The following is a 19,208-nucleotide window of genomic DNA, read 5'->3' as shown; positions in this document are numbered from 1 at the left end:
TCTTGGAACAACCGTAGTCCAACCCGCCTCATCAGGCCCCACATCATCATGTTGCCCAGATTCCTCAACTTTCGTGCACTCCTCCTCGACAATTGTTGGATTTGGAAAACAGAGCATCACATCTTTTTGCAAACTCGCCTTAACATTATCATTAACAGCCATGTCCTCCGGATAGACAGACGGTTCATCATCAAAAACCTTGTCAATCATGAAACAACCATCATGCGCTTCAATTACAGCTCACACATGCCCCTCAAGCCTCATTCTTTAGCAGTAAAAACAAACTTCAAAAATCATTTCATAACTGATAAGGATTAGGTAATCATCCTCATGGTTAACAATAAGGATATGTTTCAAGGGGAAGCATAAGTCAACTTTTAAAAGAACTTTAACAAATAGGCCGTTTAAACCCGAAGTTACCTCATTCACTCTAATCACAAGACCTAGCGGCCGCAAAATATCCTTGATAATCTTCTCCACTTTGTATTGCACAGGGACTCGAGGTAGTCAAGCCCAGACAACCAACTTGGTAATGACGTCCGTGTCCTTGAAGTTTGTTGTCCATCGTTCCAAGTGGAAGATTTGTCCATGAACATACCATGGTCGATTCTTCATGACAAATTTTAAGTCATCCTCATCCATGAATTCAAGAGCAAACCACTTCCTACCGAAATGGTCCAAATAGAAGGTGCTATTCACCTCGTTTTTCCATAGCAGCCCCAGCTTCCACTTGATCAAGCGAGTGTCAAGGTTTTGACCTAACATCTTCCCCATAAGAACCCTAGACAAAATATGCTTAACACGCTCCATGGTAAAGGTGCTCATAGCCCTTTCAACAACAACCGGATCTTGTCTAGGTTTAGGAACATGAAAAGGATTCTCCCAACTAGGGACACAGCTCTCAGAGTAAATTCTAGGCTTGTGAGGAGTGCTAGAGGAAGAGGCAGCCAATTGAGGGTTAGATATTCTGAAGGAACCAGTAAGTGAGGGAAATGGAGGCAAGAAGTTTGATGGGAATAGGAGGCACCACTGAACCCGGAATATATAAAGACGCTTAGGAGGAAACCAACCATCAAGGCACACCAATAAAATAAAGAAATACAATAAACAGAAAATCTAAAACCCTATACCGTAAGTCATGATATCAAATCTCAACCATTTACTGGGAGTGGCAGCTGCATGCAATAAACCAACGTCTAGAACATCCCAAAGCACTAGCCTATAGCCAATGAGAGATCTCAAAAAGGGGATAGGGCATGCCAAACGTCTTCGCGTCCAGCAGCCCCAAACAAAAGTTAGCCAAATGCTACACCCTAAGTAACTCCAGTCATAATAAGAGTTGCAAACCACCACCCCCAAGACATTGAGGCAAAAAACAACAAGCACAACACTTGAAACGTCACTTAAACATCTAAAACCAGCAAATCAAGAACCATACAACCATCATAGTAAAAAGACCAATAAAAGACCAGCCTGCAAAGCACCACGAAAAAATCAAGATAAAGAACCCTAGAAACTTATAATGATTAGCTAGACACCTCTTATTAGCTACTACACTTATCCAATAACCCTACTACAAGAGACCCCTCGGGGTTCACCATCCACTTGGCTATCCTCCAATTAGCAATCCACCTCCATCTACTTGAGCTTATGATTAACCTATTCTTAATTATCGAAACCTTAATTGTGGCAACCTAGAACTTATCTACACCATACTTAACTGAGATCTCCTTATCCCCATAACAAATATCTCTTCCCAAATTGTAAAACCTAAAGAAAATACAGTGGAGATCCTTGTGAGGACGCTGGCGGTGCCTCACACACAGAAACCCTAGACCTTCCCCCATTTTTTTTTCTTAGTTTGTATTAATTTTAAGATATTAGGGGGCTTGCAACCTTAACTCATATAAACAACAACATTTGCTATTATTTAGAATACGATCAATATTTTCAATATACTCTGCTCTGCAAAGTATATAAACTTCCTAAAAAGTATTACACATGGACCAATAAAATCACATTTCAAATGATGACATGGCATCCTAACCATTTCAAAGCTTCATATTCTGAAGAGTAGTTTTCCAAGGACACCTACAAGAATCTTCTAAGCACTCGAGCAAAAGCCGCATTTCCCAGGCATAACCTCAAACAGTTTAACTTCAATACATGTTACAGGCTGGGAAAAGCTTAAACACAATAGAAATCTTCCATAATTCATCAACTGGCACAAAACCCTTATGCACCATACACATTCTTAATCATCTCATTGAAGTGTAAACCCTAAACCCTCTAAACCCTAAATCTCTAATCCAGCTATTGTAATCCACTTAACCCAATTAGCACAAATCAATAATTTACTCAAAATGCACAAATTAAGCATAATAAATTAATAACACATGGGTTTTGGCGTGGATTACTTGGGTAGATACAGTCTTCATGCGTCCCCGGTTCAAATATAGTAACCTCACTCCAACTAATATCGAAGCCTTTTGTGCCCACACCTGATGGATTGTGTAGTGATAATTACCAAGTTGAGACTAATACCAGTGTTGTTGGAGTGGGGCATTTTGGCCCGTCTCTCTGATAATTCTACACATATCACTTTTAATCGAAAACAACATATGGGTTTTGTGTATAATCCATAATTTTGCGATTTATTGTTTATGATTGTGAAATGTGCACCTGATTTTCTTGAGGAGGACAACTTTGAGCTTGCAAGCGAGGTCTTGAGATCAGAGTTTCTGTTCAAGATTCTTGCAGGCCAAGATGCGCTTCTCGGAGTTCTTGAGGTGGTAGGTTTTCTCCCGCTTTACCATCCACTCGATCCCACTTGACGTCATCTTCCTTTGTATAACCGTAACTACCCACTCCAGGTTCCCGTTCATCACCTTCACCCGAATCTTGATTGCTCGTGTCGATGACCCACTGTCAGTGCCATTAAGTCCACCCCCTCACTCGCCCGCTTCAACACGTTCCAGGTGCTCCTTGCCGTTACCGAGTTCATTGCTCCGCTTTCCTCCTACGAGAATGCACAGATGCCTAGCTGTTTTGTTTAAGTGATCAAATGTTTTACTGAGGTTTTTATTTGTTTATTTAGTTATTTTTATAATTATAATTATAATTATTTTAAGTTATAATAATGCCCTCTTGACTTTGAGTGAGAGGTATTAGGTTTGATTCTCGTCAAAAGCGAGTTTGAATTACATTATTGTTAACCTATTATGTGGCTAAGCTCACCCCTCTCCCTAGGTAATATCGTTTCTTCAAAAAAAAAAAAAAAAAAAAAAGCATTACACTAATCCCCCGTTTGTTTCACCTTATGCTATGCGAGTTTGAACTACATTATGCTATGCGCTAGTCAAGTGGCGGGCTAGCGCCTAGCACTTAGGCCCTGCCTAGATGGGTTTGTATTTTTTAAATAAATTTAAGATACAATATAGAAATAATTGCTGGTTTACACGTTAAAAAAACCCATGCTTATATATATATATATATATATATATATATATATATATAATTTGAAAAAAAAATGCAAAACATACAAAAATAAATATCTGTTATAAAATATTGAGCGTTTGTAAACTTTAGGGTTATTTTAAAGACCATTAATTTAATGTTATTACTGAGCCTTATTTTCTTTAAGAAAGATGAAGTTGGGCCTGATATACTTGCTAAAAGAAAATGTCAAAAACTTTTACTATATTAAAAAAAAAAAAAAAAACCTACCAACCCTAGCTAAACATTAGTTGCAACCCTCAAATCTCATCTGCACATTCTCTCTTCCTCTCTCTCTCTCTCTCTCTCTCTCTCTCTCTCTCTCTCTCTCTCTCTCTCTCTCTCTGTCTCTCTTCAGATTTCATCGATGAATTATTGTGAGTCAGGGCAACCGGATGTGGAAAGCACTCCCTCGTCAGATTTCATCGACGAATTGTGGAGACTGGATGTGGAAGGTGACGAGGAAAATTGCCTAGCATCACCGCCTAGACACCCCCTAGCACCACCTAGGAATGCCTAGGAGCGCCCAAGTAGGTGCCTAACAACTCCCTGCTTTTGTCCATCGTTTGGCAACCAATCGAGATGACACTTCATCGCTAAGCGCTTGGGCGCCGCCTAGGCTACGTTTTAAAATACTGTTAAGGAATATAAGAATATAAAGTGTTCGGTACAGTGTTGAACAAACAAGCTAAATAATGAAAATAACATTAATCTATATTTGGTATTTGTTCAAGCTAAACTGTAATATTTTTAAATTGTAAATTAATTACATATTTTTAATTATAACTATTTTGTATTATAGCTGAAAGGAAAACATCATAAACATTATGATAACACATCAATGAAGTATAATTGGGTTACTTTGTTAAAGCTTGATGGGAAAGGTATGTTTACAATGAGAAAAGATGACTTTTATAGAGTAACCAAATCATGGCTTTGTTGTCGATACCCACCAACTTGAACAAAATGCATCAAATTTTGCCATATATCATGTGAAATTGGTACAAAGCGGAATATCCTACATATAAAAATTTAACTTTGCATAGTAAACTAGTCAAATGAGCTAGTCAACTAGTTACAAGTTTGTCAGTGATAGAAAGTGCAGTTGCAAGAACAAAACCTAATTGACTAGTATGTCCAACTAGTCAGAGTCTGCCCATATCAATTTCATAACAACAGATCTCAAACTTGAACACATTCACATATTAGTTCATTAGGCAGACAACAATGACAAAACAATTATGAATTAAAGTATGCTGGATTGACTAGTCAAACTCATCAGTCAACTAAGTACAGATTTGTCAGTTAATCAAACACAAATCTATGAATCAAACTTAGTTCACTACAAGTTATCCTAGTCAATGACATTCAATTCATTGCTGATAATATGCAGTGTAAACTTAGTTGCAAACACATATCAAATAACAACTCATAGGATGTATGAAACATATGCTAGTAATTAAGATATGTGAATAAGTTTAAGAGACAAAGAACATAAGAAGATTTTGGCCCCAAAAACCCACCTCTTAGTTAAAAAACGGGGGACTCTCCAGTAAAGAAGATTCATACAAAGTTCCTGCACATGCTTAATTCCTATATCCTAATCTATGAATCAGCTTATACCTATGTACAACCTTGCCTTACACAAGAAGAGGATTCCTTCGGTCTTCACGAAGTGGAAGCTGCTCCTAAATGGATTTGTCTCTAGTTTTCACAAGATGGCAGCTTCTCTTGAATTCTTCACCTTGCAGCGCCGAGATCAACACCAACAAATGCACATGATATGATAATGATGACAGTGAGCAATCTGGATTCAATGACCAGTCAGTTTCTTCGGTCAAATAGTTGAAAAAAGAGACTAACAAGAATAAAAAAAATGGTCAATAAGCAGATTTAAAACTTGAAACCTTGATCACAAATTTAATGCAAAACCCTGAAGAACAATGCAACCCTATTATGCAAGAATGGGTGTTTAATATATGAACATGATTTTGTGGCTAGGGTTTCTAATGAAGAAACAAGAGGCAACCCAAGGCCTTAAAAATGCTATTTGAACATGTAAAATTTCCTAGCCAAAACAATTGAGCATATAAGAAAATTTAAACAAGCATTTTCAGAGATAGATTTATAAATGTTCAAAGAAGAACATTACCCATAAAATGCTTGATGCTCATAAGGAGATTTGAGATGGAGAGGAAAAAACCAACTCTCTAAAAATTATACACTCTCTCCAAAGAGGAAATGAAATCTTCTAACCCTATTAAAACAAAACCTTTGATTTCTGCAAACAAGGTACAAAGAGACACTTTCAAATGTACAAGCAATCTAAGTAGATCAATGGTGAAAAGCTTAATCTTGTATAAAAGGTGTCAGCAGCGAGCAACTCTAACAAAACAAGGTCACTAGTCGAAATGCATCAATAAGTTAAACATGAAATGCATAGGCATGAACAAACCCTTGAGGTGATGTGCCACATCCTTGAACACTTATTCCCAACATCAAAAGTCCTTAAAGAGATATTCTAAACACTAATTGGAGCATGTGTGGTACAATTACAATATTGACAAGGAAAACGAAATACAAAAGTCTAGACTTCACATCAAGATTTATAGCAACAAAAGCAGCACCAACAACATATGAATTAAAGTTGATACATGTCCGTCCAAGATCAAAAGACTTCAATCTACATAATTTTGATTCACAATTATTATAACAAGGGCCACCTATATCCTTCAATAGTTAATAAGCTGATCACAAAACAAATAGCCCACATGATTCACATAAAACTAGTAGCTATCAAAGATGGGCATTTCTAAGGTGCGGATGAAAATCAGACGATCAGAAGTTGCTGAGCTCACGATAGAACTGGGTTGTTATGACTTAGTGCAATTAAAAAATTTTAAGTTTTTTTGTGTTGGGAATCTTTTGGTCAGAGAGTAAGGAAGAGGTGGGTAGTTGAGGGATTCTTGGCGCACTAAAGAGGGAAAGAGAGGTGGACAGAGGGAGCAAGGGTGAGGAATCGATTTCAGTTGAATTGAAGCTGCGTTGCGACAGTGACCCGATAATCTTGTATCTTTAATTGTTTTTGTTCACTGGGTATGTTTTTGTCTTTGAGAAAGGGAGATATTGGGGTTGTCTTCCCCGAGAGAGAGAGAGAGAGAGAGAGAGAGAGAGAGAGAGAGAGAGAGAGCTGGTGAAGGGTGTGACATCTTGATTTGGTGTGGATTAAAGATGTGCTTGGGTTGGAGTTGACAATGGGGGTTTATCTAGAAGGTCTGAAGAAACTAAGAATGTGAAGGCTAGTCTATGAAGAAATCCAGAACCTCTATTATAATCCATTTTCATTCCGTTTTGGTTATAATTTTAGGTTTGAATCCACAATGGTGGATGGTTACCATTAGACATGGCTGAAATCGTAAAACTGGATTTTAGATATTTAGGTGCAAAACTTGTTCTGGGTTGTGATAAGTCGTGTAGATTTGTAGCAAGTAGACATAGAAGTGTAATTCGATGGGGGTGAGTTAGGAATAGAAGAAATTGTGGTGGAAAGAAAGGATGTAGATTCAGGGGATCAATTTGGTGCAGGGAGGGTTGAATTAGTTTTTCCAACGGTAGACAATGAATTGAAACCGAAATTGAAAATGGAATTTGAGTAATTGGATGAAGGGTATACTTTTTACAACAATTACGCACTTGCAACTAGATTTAGCATTCAGGAGCAGCATAGTAGTACAAAGTCCAGTGATGGTGAATGTTGGTTAAGGAAATAATGTGTTTGTGGCAAACAAGGCAAGAAGAGGGTGGATGCTAATCCGAAAAAGTTTGTTGTTACAGTTTTCAATGAAGGACACAACCACCCTATGTCAAGTGCGCCGCACTTATTTAGATCACATCATTGAGTTTCAGAGGCAAAGAATGGGGTAACTATGAGGTAGATAGAAGAAGAAAAATGGATCTCATTGAGAAGCAAATGATGTTGTAGAAATTTTTTTTTTATGAGGACTCCATCTTGTCCGAACCTCAGCCAATATACTCCAAGAAAGAAGAAGTATTATGTTGACATGCAAGATGAAATTATGAAGACTCATAATGCACAAGAGTCAGGTTCAAGTGTTGCAAACTATCCTGACGATTATTTTCGAATCCCATCACTAGGACAAGGCGAATAGTTTTAGCTTATATCATTTATGTTATAATCCCATCATTTATGTTTTCAATTATTGTTCAAGTTTTTAGTTTATGTTATGATCCATCATTTATGTTATGAACTATCATTTATGTTAATTATTGTTCAAGTTGCTGGTTGCTGTGATATGTTTTGTTTCAAAAGTTTTGTCGAAATTTAATTTTTTAGGTTAAACATTCGTAAGCTTAAATTACGATAATATAACTCAAAGTTACAAAAAATAATAGGGCTAAAACCATCCACAACAATTAACACATTTTAGGTCTTGAAATTTAGGTTTTAGGTTTGGATGGTTGGGTGACATTCATTGTTTAAAGACCTAAATTATGTCTTTTAATGGACGATATGTAAATTTGTAAAAATATTGATATCATTCATTTTGATAAAAATAATGCAAATTTGCTCAAAAATGTGGAATTAAAAATGAAACTTTGACAATATCATACGACATTTTGTCGATATTTGACTGATATATAAAAAAACATCGAGGAAATCGGTCGATTTCAATCAAAATTTAAGTGATTTCTTAGATATTTCTACGGAGGTGAGCACAAAGAAATTTCAAAAACCAATTATAACGAGCGACACGTGACGTTATATCCGTTCTTACAGGCCCTCTCCCTCACCAGGCCCTCTCCCTTACCTTGCAGCGTCTCCCTTCTGCCCCTCGTCCCGACCACAGCCCAGCCAGCTCCTCCCCCACCCGGACCCCCGTATTCTCCGACGACCACCCGAACCGCCCCAAATCTTGTAGTCCAAAATTCCAATAGGTCCATTATTAGGCGATGGGTCCACCGCGATCTCTGATTCTTCACCGGCTCGCGCCCTGCTTTGCAGCTCGAATCAGGCAGAACCAGAGGCTTCTATCCTCTTCTTTCTTCTATTCCTCTTCCTCTTCCGCTGTCGAAGAAGCCTCTTCTTCTTCTCCATCTCCGGCCCTCGACCTTGATTCCGTTCACATGACCGATACCTGTGTTCAAGTAATCCCTCTCTCCATCTCCTTCCCTTTTTTTGGGTGCGATTTGACATTTGGGCTGCCTGTATTTTCCATTTTTATTTTTGGGTTATTAATCTGTAATGGTTTTAATTCTGTTGCTTAGCTAACCATTTTCGATGATTTTATGAATGAATCACAAAATAAACACGGGCAAGAAAAAAAATGAAATGGGTTGTGCTAATCGGAATTTTTTTCTTCAAAATTTCTAGTGGATGCACGAAGACTAATCGGCTAAACGGTTTTACTCTAGCATATAATTTGCGTAGCATATCTGTTTTTCGTTCTTATTGAATCGGTTATCATGCTCGTAATATGCAGTTTTCTAGTGAAGAGAGTTTAATGTAACTTATGACATTTTGCGTCTGTAATCTTGAATTGTTTTGTTGAGCTTGGTTTTTGAACGAATATTGTGTTGGGCTTGGTTTCTCAACGACTGTCTTGCAGAGAATGAAACAGCTGCAAGCCAGTGAAGTTGAGGGAAAGATGCTACGTTTGAGTGTAGAAACTGGTGGATGTTCTGGGTTCCAATATGTTTTTGATCTCGACGACAAACACCACCCAGATGACAGGTATTTATAGTCCATCTCTGTAATAATAATTCTTGATTAAAAACGCTTTTGCTTATTAAGTTTGCTTGGTTAACTGGGGACCCATACATTCCACAATAGAGTATTTGAGAAGGAAGGAGTAAAGTTGCTGGTCGACAATATTTCATATGATTTTGTGAAAGGAGCAACTGTTGATTATGTTGAGGAGCTGATTCGCTCTGCTTTCCAAGTAAGTCAATTTATCTCATTCTGTTTTCATGCTTTATTCTTTAATATTCTTGTCCGTGGTGCACATCAAATTTTACACACATCACCCCACATGTAATTTCTCGGTTCGGGATATGTGAACTAGAATAAGTAGTCAATAAATATATTCTTAAGAATTGAAGATGTGCTTGAAATTCTCTGTTAACTATACCTATCTTGGTGAGCATAAGAAAAGTATGGACCATCTGCCAGTGGTCTTCTTTTATGACAATTAGAAATACATTCTGTTATAATCGAAGATCTGCTGAAATCTTTTCTGTTAGCTAAATGATGTGGATAATGTTGAGCATCGGTGCATAAGTAAGAACCATGTGCTAGATATAAAAATCTAGCATAATGGTATTCTGTGTATCAAATATAACAATTGTAGATATTTGTGTAGGTCTTGGCTCACCTTGGTAAACTGGTGGTCATGTTAGAAAATATCATAATGGTTCCCTTGACGATTTAGCTAATAATTCAGTGAGCGTGTTTACCATGCAAGGAACATATCATTGTGGTACACTAGTGGTCTTGTTTGGGTGTTTCCTTTATTTGGATCACTTCCTATATTTTTTTTTTTTCTAATTAGGTTGCAGTAAACGAGAGATAATTGGCAATGCAATACAGTGCTCTTCTGTCATGCGACATATTGGTTGTTACTGGTGTTGTGTGGTCAAGGAGAACAAGGGTTCTTTTCATTTCGGGAGGGGAGTTACAATAAAGAAAATTTTATAAGAATTGAGAGAACGTTTTTGTATGTGAATGAGTGGGAGGTAATTGATTAGGAAGAGCCATAAGGAATGGAAGAATCTTGCAGTGAGTTCAGTTGGGATATGGAAGCTGGGTTTCTCGGTTTTGTTCTTTTAAATGAGTGGACTATGTTACAGGTGGGATTAGGAGGAAACTTGCCCAGGCTATAGAACAGGGGTGCCTTTAACATGGCTATGCCCTTGTGTGTGGTTGCTTAGATTTGTTGTGTACCCCCATTACGGGTTTGGTCAAACAATATGGGGATGTTTAAAGTCTGAAATCTGCTGAATCCCTTCTAAATTTGGTAGGACAAGACCCTTATGGTGTGTTTGGATGAGGGATTTCCAAAGTACCAAGGGATTTAGGCTACAATAGTAAAAATGCACTACAAAGCATTGGATAGAGGGATTTGAAACGACTAGATGCAATGCACTTAGAGGGGTTTGTAAATGACTGCCTGACAGGAGTCAATTGAAAATTCTATGTTTAGTGGCCGTTGTAATGCTGTTCCATTAGTATATTGGTCTTGCGGAATGGAGCGAAGTAGTAAAGCTAGAGCCTAGAATTTGGTTGTAACTCATTAAGATTGAAGATCCACAGAAGCAATTTATTTCTGTATTTGCTTTTCGTTGGTTATAGTGTCTGATTCCTCAAGAGGAAGCATCTTGTATGATTATGCGATTGCCTGTATGTCTGTTTTTGGGTCGTAACTTTATGATGCTGAACTAGTGTAATCAAAGTCAATAGCCTCTAGGCCGCTAGAGAAGTGCAGTTATAATATCACATCTTTCACACGAGGATTTCCTGTACAATTAATCGAATCCTGGTTTCATGTTCAGGTGACTACAAATCCAAGTGCAGTCGGGGGGTGCAGTTGTAAAAGTTCTTTCATGGTGAAATAATAGTTTTGCCACGACTTTTGTGCCCTGCCTTCCAAGATAGCTTAAGACTAGGAGGTAATTAGGTCCGTCCTAATAGATGCTTACATATAATTTTTTCACTTGATTTTTTGAATCATGATTATTTGAGTACATTGTATAATAAAAAGGGTTGATCACAAATGGTTCCTGAATCAAGATGGTCTCTGAAATTGAAAATCAATTAATGTAGTCCCTAAAAATAGGTGTCGCAAATCAATGTAGTCATTCCATCACAATTATGTTAAAAATTTTGTTAAGTGTTGATGTGGCACATAAAGAGGGTCCCATTACTCTTTTTCTCTCACAAATAGTCCTTGAAATTGACAAACGACATTAGTGTTTTAAAAATCGGCCTAGGCGACGCCTAGGCTCTGGACGACAGAGCTCTGATCCGATTTTGACCAAATTGTTCACTTAAGGTGGAAATGATTTAGGCGGCCGTCTAGGCGCTCACTAGGCGGTCTAGGCGGCGCTAGGCGCCACTCTAGGTAGTTGCAAATCCCAAACGCGCAACAACTTTGAATCTGCAACTTCCGATCTCGGCGAGCTTCTGCAGCTTTGCTGTTTGTAAGTAGATGAAGGAAGAGAGAGTATGCCCATAGAGAGAGAGAGAGAGAGAGAGAGAGAGAGAGAGAGAGAGAGAGAGAAAGGGTATTTGACATTTCAGTCGTGGCGGTGCGACCATGCAAGCTGTAGTTTCTATTTCACTTTGTGGTTCTGATTCTTATGAAAGAGATCAGGAAGAGAAGATGAAGAACCGAACTGATTTAATGGGAAATTGGGAAGGTGTTTAACTTTATTTGGGCTCAGGTAATGTGAGAGGTGGTGTGCACGTTCACCTTGGGTAATGTGAGAGGTGGAGTGCACGTTCAATGGATTTTAATTACACAACAACCCACTACATGGGCTTTTATCTTTCAAAAGTTTATATATATATATATATATATGTATGTATGTGTGTGTGTGTGTGTGTATATATTAATGTTTTGTCTAAATGCCATATGAGTTATTTAGTCTATACCCAATCTAATGCAAGGATCATAAACAAGAATAATGTAGTCTATCATTTAAGAATACTTCTCATTATGATTATATGCTTACCATTTTTTAAATATTGAACTTATTGGATGGATGTACTTTGTGTATTAGTTTTGTATTTTATCATTCTTTTATTATCCATACAAGTATATATATTTTAGTGTAAATAAGTACTCATTTAGAAGATATATAGGTGCCCGCCTAGGCTCCGCCTAGCCGCCTAGGCTAGGCCCTTGCTCGCCACTCGACTAGTGTCTAACGTTTTTTAGAACCTTGAACGACATCAAAATGGTTCCTGAAATTGATCCGCGACGTCAAAATGGTTTTTGAAATTCAAAATTGATCAATGTAGTCCCTCAAGTAAGTGTCCCAAATCAATGTAGTTCTTTTGTCAAAAAAATTGTTATGTGCTGATGTGACACATAAATAGGTCACACAAGTTTAATTAAATTAAATAAATTACAAATAGGTTTAATAATTTAATAGTTAATAAAAAATTGTGAATCCAAAAACCCAATCCTACAATCACCTCCAATCCCAGTCTACATTTCTCTACCTCCTTTGTTGTCTATTATATAAAAAAAAAAATTCTAAATACACCCATCTTTAGACACTTTAACATTCTTCGCCGAATTGATCTTGGATTGAGATCACCAATGGTGACGGCTTAGTTGATTGACAATGACTTCTAGGACATCACCATTAACATTTAGGTGATCAACATCCTCACAACCTTACTTTTGGGGAGCTTGTTTAGTGCTTCCCTGGTGGTCTGGTGACTCAAAGAACGGCAAGGTCTGCCTTGAAATAATGAAGTTATAATTGAGGTGCGTCTATTGTTGATTGAAAACTATTTTCAAACTCCTTCTTAGGCCTCGGTTAAGCCTTGTGCATTTAAGAATTTATGGAAGGGATTTGTCTTTGGAGTATGTCCTATTATAAGAAAAAAAATTCTATTGTGCAAAAAGGTATTTAGACAACTTTTTTAATTAATTATTAAACCCACATCAACACATAACGAATTTTTTTTTACAGAATTGTCGCGGAATGATGATATTAATTTGCGACACCTAAGGATTACATTCATCAATTTTCAATTTTAGGGACCATCTTGATGGTGTGAGTCAATTTCAAGGACTATCTTAATGGTACGAGTCAATTTCAGGGACCAGTTGTAATAAAAACCCGTAAATCTTATGGGGCCCATTATGTGCCACATCGGCACATAACATAATTTTTAACAAAATTGTGACGAAATGACCACATTGATTTGTGACACCTATTTCGGAGGCTACATTAATTGATTTTGAATCTCAATGACCGCCTTAATGGTGAATGTAAATTTTAGAAACCATTTGTAATAAAAATCCAAATTTTTTTTATGTATTACACATTTTTACCACGTATATCTGATTGAGGCATCTTGTACTTTTCTCAGCTTTCTGACTTCAACAGTAGACGAATGCTTGCGAGTTGCGACTTGAAATTTGTTGGATTAGCCGCCATGCTACTTGTTACTTTTACTTGAGTTGGGATTACAGTACATTGCGGGGTTTCGATGACTGCCTATTTTGTTGATGTGTAGCGGCATAGATCAATAGTTACTGATTGTAAGGAAGTGAAGGTACTTCAAACTTCATGTTTAATTCTGATGCCGAAGTTTCACTTAGTATTACGATTTAGTGGTATTTCTTTTCACTTGTAAGTGGGAGGTCTTAGGTTCGATTCTAACCAAAGATGAATATGAATCACATTATTATGGCTAACTTAGTGTGAGGTTTAGTTTACTCTTTCACCGCTTAGTATAGATACTATCGTTTTGTTAAAAAAAAAAAAAAAAAAAAAAAAAAAATTCTAATGCCAAAGTATTTTTGAAGCATCGAGACCTTACTGCAAAGCAACTCTTTCCGGCTCTTTCAATATCCAGAAAATTTGGTTACGCTATTAGCCTCACAAACCACAATTCCATACTTCACAATTCTTGCTAGTAGCCTCCTATAACGTACACTTCTACGTCCCATCCGGTACCAGTTCCTAACAGTACAATGAGCATTGCTTGTATAATACTGTACGACTTGATCTGGTCTCCAACCAATGGCAAAGCTAGGAATTGTTGGAGATAGGAGAAAATTTTAAAAGGGTAAAAGGTTCTAAAGAATGTAAACAACTAAATCCTTTTAGATAGTAGGACAATATTAAAGATGTTCTTGATTTCTCAATACAAACAAGTTATAATTATTGCCGGCAAAATTTTATGTCATGAAAACGTTGCATAAATACCTTATTATCAATAAAAACAAAAATCTATGTTTCAATGTAAACAATTAAGCTATCACTCAACTATTAATCTCCCATTTTGTAACGCAATGGCCTTTTAACAATATTCATAGTGAAAAATGCTCTCTCTACCAAAACGGTTGCAACTAGTAATACTAAAGTCAATGTAATAAGCTTATACACTAACTTGTAGGTTTCACACCTCTTGGTCTTCACTAATTCTTTTGAAAGATCAATAATTCTTTTCAATGATGAAAACTCAATATGCATCTCCATATCATGAATATAATTGTTAAGTTGAATTGGAAGATTCATGAGGTCCACACGATCAAAATCTTGAGTATAAAATTGGCAAAACGAATTATTTTTTGTTGGTCAAATAATGCAAAATTATTCACCAGACCCAAACATGCCATACAAAGAAGCAACTCGGTATTTACCTCATTGAAGCAATCATTCAATTCTTTTAGTTGCGTAGCAAGGAGGATGAGTGCTTAGCTTCTTATAATATCACTCCATTATGTAATTGTAGAAGTATGACTAATAACTAATTAAACAACAATTCAATTAACAATATAAATCAATGAAATTAAACTAACAAAAATTCATATCAATAATAAACCATCAATTAATTTAAATTATGTAAATGAAATAATATAAATTTAATGTCAATCAAAATTGTTAAAAAAATGTCAATCAAATAAAATTAGCGATTTAAATAATTAAGATTTTGAAATTTGGGATTTTCCTAAAAATTGAGACTGGACGGTGGTCGCCGTCCCCAGCGTGGACATGTGAAGGCGACAGCGCGTGGTGTTCAGATGGCAGGACGGCGGTAGGGCGGAGGAGACATTTGCTGCCTTGCTGTTGACTGTCGCACTCTCCAATGGCAGACCAAAGGTTCTGCCTCTTTGTGGAGTTGAATCGTTGAGGTAATGCTTTGTGAAACCATTTTTGCATCAACAAATCATTGTGAAACTCTAATCGTGGTCACTTTCGCATTAGTAACCCACGACTAAACCAATCCACCAAGTAAGGTCGGTCGGGCACAAAACATATCAAATGCATTCATACGAGCTCAACCTCAAACTTATTTCACCCAAGCGTAAGTGGAGAATACTACTGGACTAAAAGGGCGTTAGTCAGAAAGAGAGATGCCACTAGACCAAGTGTTTGTTAAGAAATCCTAAATCGCGGTTGAAGAACGTATTTAATAAAATATACACTCAATTACAGGGATAAAGAATTACACTAAAACAGGAAAAAAGGGAATGGGGAAGACGGTTTTCGGATTATAAATCAAGCTGATATTGGAGGTAATGCTCACCAAGAAACAGAAACAAGGGAATGGGGACGACGGTATTCGGATTATAAATCAAGCTGATATTGGAGGTAATGCTCACCAAGAAACAGAAACATCTTGTGGGAAAATAACGACTTTACAAATATCTGGCAGGACTGCAGGAGAGCCATATCTCAGATGATACTGTAGCTGTCATCACCATCACTCGTCCGAATGTAACACATTATTGCCAGTACAAATACGAAAAAGGATGAGAGCTCCATTGCCAAGGCTCCCCAACCAATAACACCAGCATGTTTTAAGATTGCAGGGATTGCAATGCTTCCAATAGCTGAAGCTCCAGTCAGGAACTTGGTTGCATTTACCCAGCTGTTTCATCATCCGCTAGTTAATAAGCGAGTAAGAACACGAATAATGTTGATGCAGCGTTAGACTTAAACGATAGATATTTCAGTATGTAAGTTGAGGGGAGAAAGACAAACCCATTTTCAGATTCTGAAAATATTGAAGAATCGGATCCCACAAAGAACAGCAATGGCATGGGAAGGAGCACATACATTATTACTGCAAAACATCATGAGATGACCACACCATCAGCGTGCATGGTTTCATGCAAATCATTCAAATAAAAACCTACATGCAGAGGATGTTCACTGGACGGAATTAAGATTCTTGAGAAATGTAATATTTATCTTGTTTTAGTAATTAAAAAAAAAAGTATGTTTGAACAGCCCAATGATGACAATGTAACACGACTCTGATACCAGCAAATAAGTGGACGATATGATCGTGGAATTCCATTCCTCGCACATTATAGTGCTTAGAAAGCTATTATTTCTAATTACAGCTTTTGCATATATAGCAGAATTACTAATTACCTTAAACCATTAATCGAATAGAAGCATTAGCTGTGCAGAATCATCGAATCCGTTACCATATACAAGAAAGCAGAAATATCCAACCCTGATTTATTCCTGAACCTATCTTCGTACATGTTGCTAGATGTCATTTAAAGCCACCATATAACCATATCACTATCCTTTTACCACCTGACCTAAGGCTCAAAGGCTCTTGTTTCTAATCAGGGCAAGACAAATATGAAAAAATTAAAAAATAAAATAAAACATATTCAGATCTATTTTATGGATTTGAGTTATGGGAATTAAAGGAATAATAATTTTGGGAAAAAGGAATAGAACCCTTAAAGATTATTTCTTAAAGGAGCTAGAGAATAAAAAATTGAAATCTTTATTAGTACTGTCATACTTATTGTCTTACAAACACATCAACATGTAGCATCACATAACAGCTTATTTGGCCAAAAGAAAAGGTATCACATTGCAAGTTTACGAAGGAAAACAACAGTTCAAAACCTACCAGTTAGCATTGGCCACCAATTATTGTACAAGGCACATGCCTGCATCGAAAAACGTGATAGATGAGAACCTAGTATGACTATCAACCTTACAATAGAGAAAAGCTTACTGATACACATGAATTGAGCATAATTGACAATAAGAAGCACTACCCACCAAAATTTGCAATACAATTCCTCCAGAGACCAAAATTGCCAAGGCGGCAAGTTTTCCAGTGTGCAAGCAAGCATGCATATAGACTGGTAAGTCTGCCATCAGGTACTTACCGCATAGATGGGGAACACCTGAAATCATGTGGTGCTTAAAATAAATATCTCAGCAAATTGACAATAGTAAATAAAAGAAAGCAGTCCATAAATAAACAAAGTACACGAAATATTCGTAAATCATACAACTCACGCCACAATGAACAAGGAAAATGAAGAAGAGACTCATCATAAAAAACTAACAATTAAAAATTCCAGTCATGTAATGCTTAAAGTTTGCTATGAAATAATAATTTGTTGGTCACCTACTTTGACTCTGTTAGGTCTAGGAAGTAACCGCTAATATGATCTGACTTCTCAGGCATTCTTTCAATAAGTGTAATTCTTTATTAAGTTGAGGATCACTCAAACAAATCATACATACAAAGTAATGAAAAATGGTGGTGCTATAGATACACATATTAAAACTGAAACATGATGGACAGAATGAAAATTATTTATCCTATGCAAGAAAAGAATCCAAATAGTTTAAAGACAACTTCCGTAGAACTGTTATTAGGCCTAGCAATTCTTTGCAAGGTCACCCCAGTGATTGAGATAATGGAAGGATGACAATGATTTTATGGGTAAATTGATGATTTTAATTCGTTTCACTCGAGTAATCTGGGATGCACAGATTCTAGAATCCCCTTCTATGCTCATTCCCCATAGATCAGCATCAATCTCTGAATGTTAGTACATAAGTATAGAGTAAGCTACGGAACCACCCTGAAGCATGGCATACATGTACGTGTGTGTGGCGATGTTATTTCTCTTGCTTGAGATTTCCTTCATATTTCTCTTGCTTGAGATTTCCTTCATAACTATCATGACTTATTACTTACCTAGTAAATGTTCAACAATTGCAAAATCATTTCAAAATCTACAAGACATGTTATTTGTTCCACAGAGACCTACAGCTAAAGAACTGCCTCCAGTGCCTATTTCATACTCCTACATACATACACATACATAAAGAGTTCATGTGCCAAGGCAAGATGCTCCTCATTGCCGATCACCGGATCGATGACCACGATATATAAATACACATAGTTCAGACCTAATATGCAGCTAAGGAACCACACATCCCAGTCTTTTGAAGTTGGTAACAATGCATGTAGTAAAAAAATAGACTTTCTTACTGCAATTTACATGTCAGATACAAAGACAGAAAACCAACAACATCAAATGAAAGATGAATTCCAGTGTTTCTTGCATAAATATCTCGAAATTACTATTCATATTACCCATCAAACTTACTAATCTGAACCACCTCAATCTTAGTAATACATATATAGCATAACAGTTTCTCATCATTTAATCATGAATGCTAGTCCAAATTTATATAATCTCATTCAGAACAAACACAATTCCAACAAAATAATTCTTAATACCTGAATTATACATCTTAATAAGTAATACATATTAACTCAATCTAGTGTGTTCATATTATGTATATCATCAAATCAGGGTTAGGGCTAGGGTTAGGATTCTAACTCCTAATAAGAGTATCCATTCCTTGATCTATCCAGTTAAATCCTAAATTAATCCAAAAATATTCATTATCCATATTAAATAATGACAATTCTTCAACCATAATGCAATCACAAATGAAGGTTGAAGAATTTACCTTACTTGTTACTTCAATCAATCGAGCTCAGCCATCCGATTCCGAGGCGGCGAAAACGGTTGGTTGGTGATTCGGAGTCCGTCCGGAGTCGACAGCTGAGCTTAACTCTAGAACAAGAAAGAACGATGAAGACAAAGAATAAGATGAGAGAAGGCTGACGCCAGACGGGAAAAAGATTACCCGAACAAGAAATG

General features: G+C 36.7%; 2 protein-coding genes and 1 pseudogene across 6 annotated transcripts; 1 reads left to right on the top strand and 2 right to left on the bottom strand.

The window, feature by feature from the left end:
- Positions 1-2,015: 2,015 nt before the first annotated feature.
- LOC148690204 (uncharacterized) lies at positions 2,016-3,053 on the bottom strand (annotated as a pseudogene).
- Positions 3,054-8,238: 5,185 nt separating this feature from the next.
- Positions 8,239-13,873, top strand: LOC137732262 (iron-sulfur assembly protein IscA-like 2, mitochondrial). Of its 2 annotated transcripts, XR_015957420.1 has the most exons (5): positions 8,239-8,661; positions 9,123-9,247; positions 9,347-9,455; positions 11,065-11,181; positions 13,622-13,873. XR_015957420.1 is itself a non-coding variant. In XM_068471570.2 (4 exons), exons 1-4 carry the CDS (start codon positions 8,467-8,469, stop codon positions 11,125-11,127), a joined length of 492 nt encoding a protein of 163 aa, XP_068327671.2. In that variant the 5' UTR covers positions 8,240-8,466; the 3' UTR covers positions 11,128-11,297. The 2 variants fall into 2 exon arrangements, 1 of the variants encoding a protein (XP_068327671.2); XM_068471570.2 differs by lacking the exon at positions 13,622-13,873 and having other exon boundaries at positions 8,240-8,661; positions 11,065-11,297.
- A 1,759-nt stretch (positions 13,874-15,632) lies between these two features.
- LOC137731761 (vacuolar protein sorting-associated protein 55 homolog) lies at positions 15,633-19,208 on the bottom strand. Of its 4 annotated transcripts, none has more exons than XM_068470965.2 (5): positions 19,015-19,208; positions 17,296-17,439; positions 17,141-17,180; positions 16,246-16,327; positions 15,633-16,132 (listed from the first exon to the last, which is right to left on the bottom strand). In XM_068470965.2, exons 2-5 carry the CDS (start codon positions 17,431-17,433, stop codon positions 15,937-15,939), a joined length of 456 nt encoding a protein of 151 aa, XP_068327066.1. In that variant the 5' UTR covers positions 17,434-17,439; positions 19,015-19,208; the 3' UTR covers positions 15,633-15,936. The 4 variants fall into 4 exon arrangements, with proteins under 4 accessions (XP_068327066.1, XP_088543157.1, XP_068327069.1 ...); XM_088687031.1 differs by having other exon boundaries at positions 19,020-19,208; XM_068470968.2 differs by having other exon boundaries at positions 17,296-17,423; positions 19,020-19,208.

The sequence above is a fragment of the Pyrus communis genome, chromosome 16 (assembly GCF_041283825.1).
Source record: "Pyrus communis isolate YQ-2024b chromosome 16, ASM4128382v1, whole genome shotgun sequence".
Taxonomy (NCBI): Eukaryota; Viridiplantae; Streptophyta; class Magnoliopsida; order Rosales; family Rosaceae; genus Pyrus; species Pyrus communis.
This window is presented reverse-complemented; position numbering and strand designations above follow the sequence as displayed.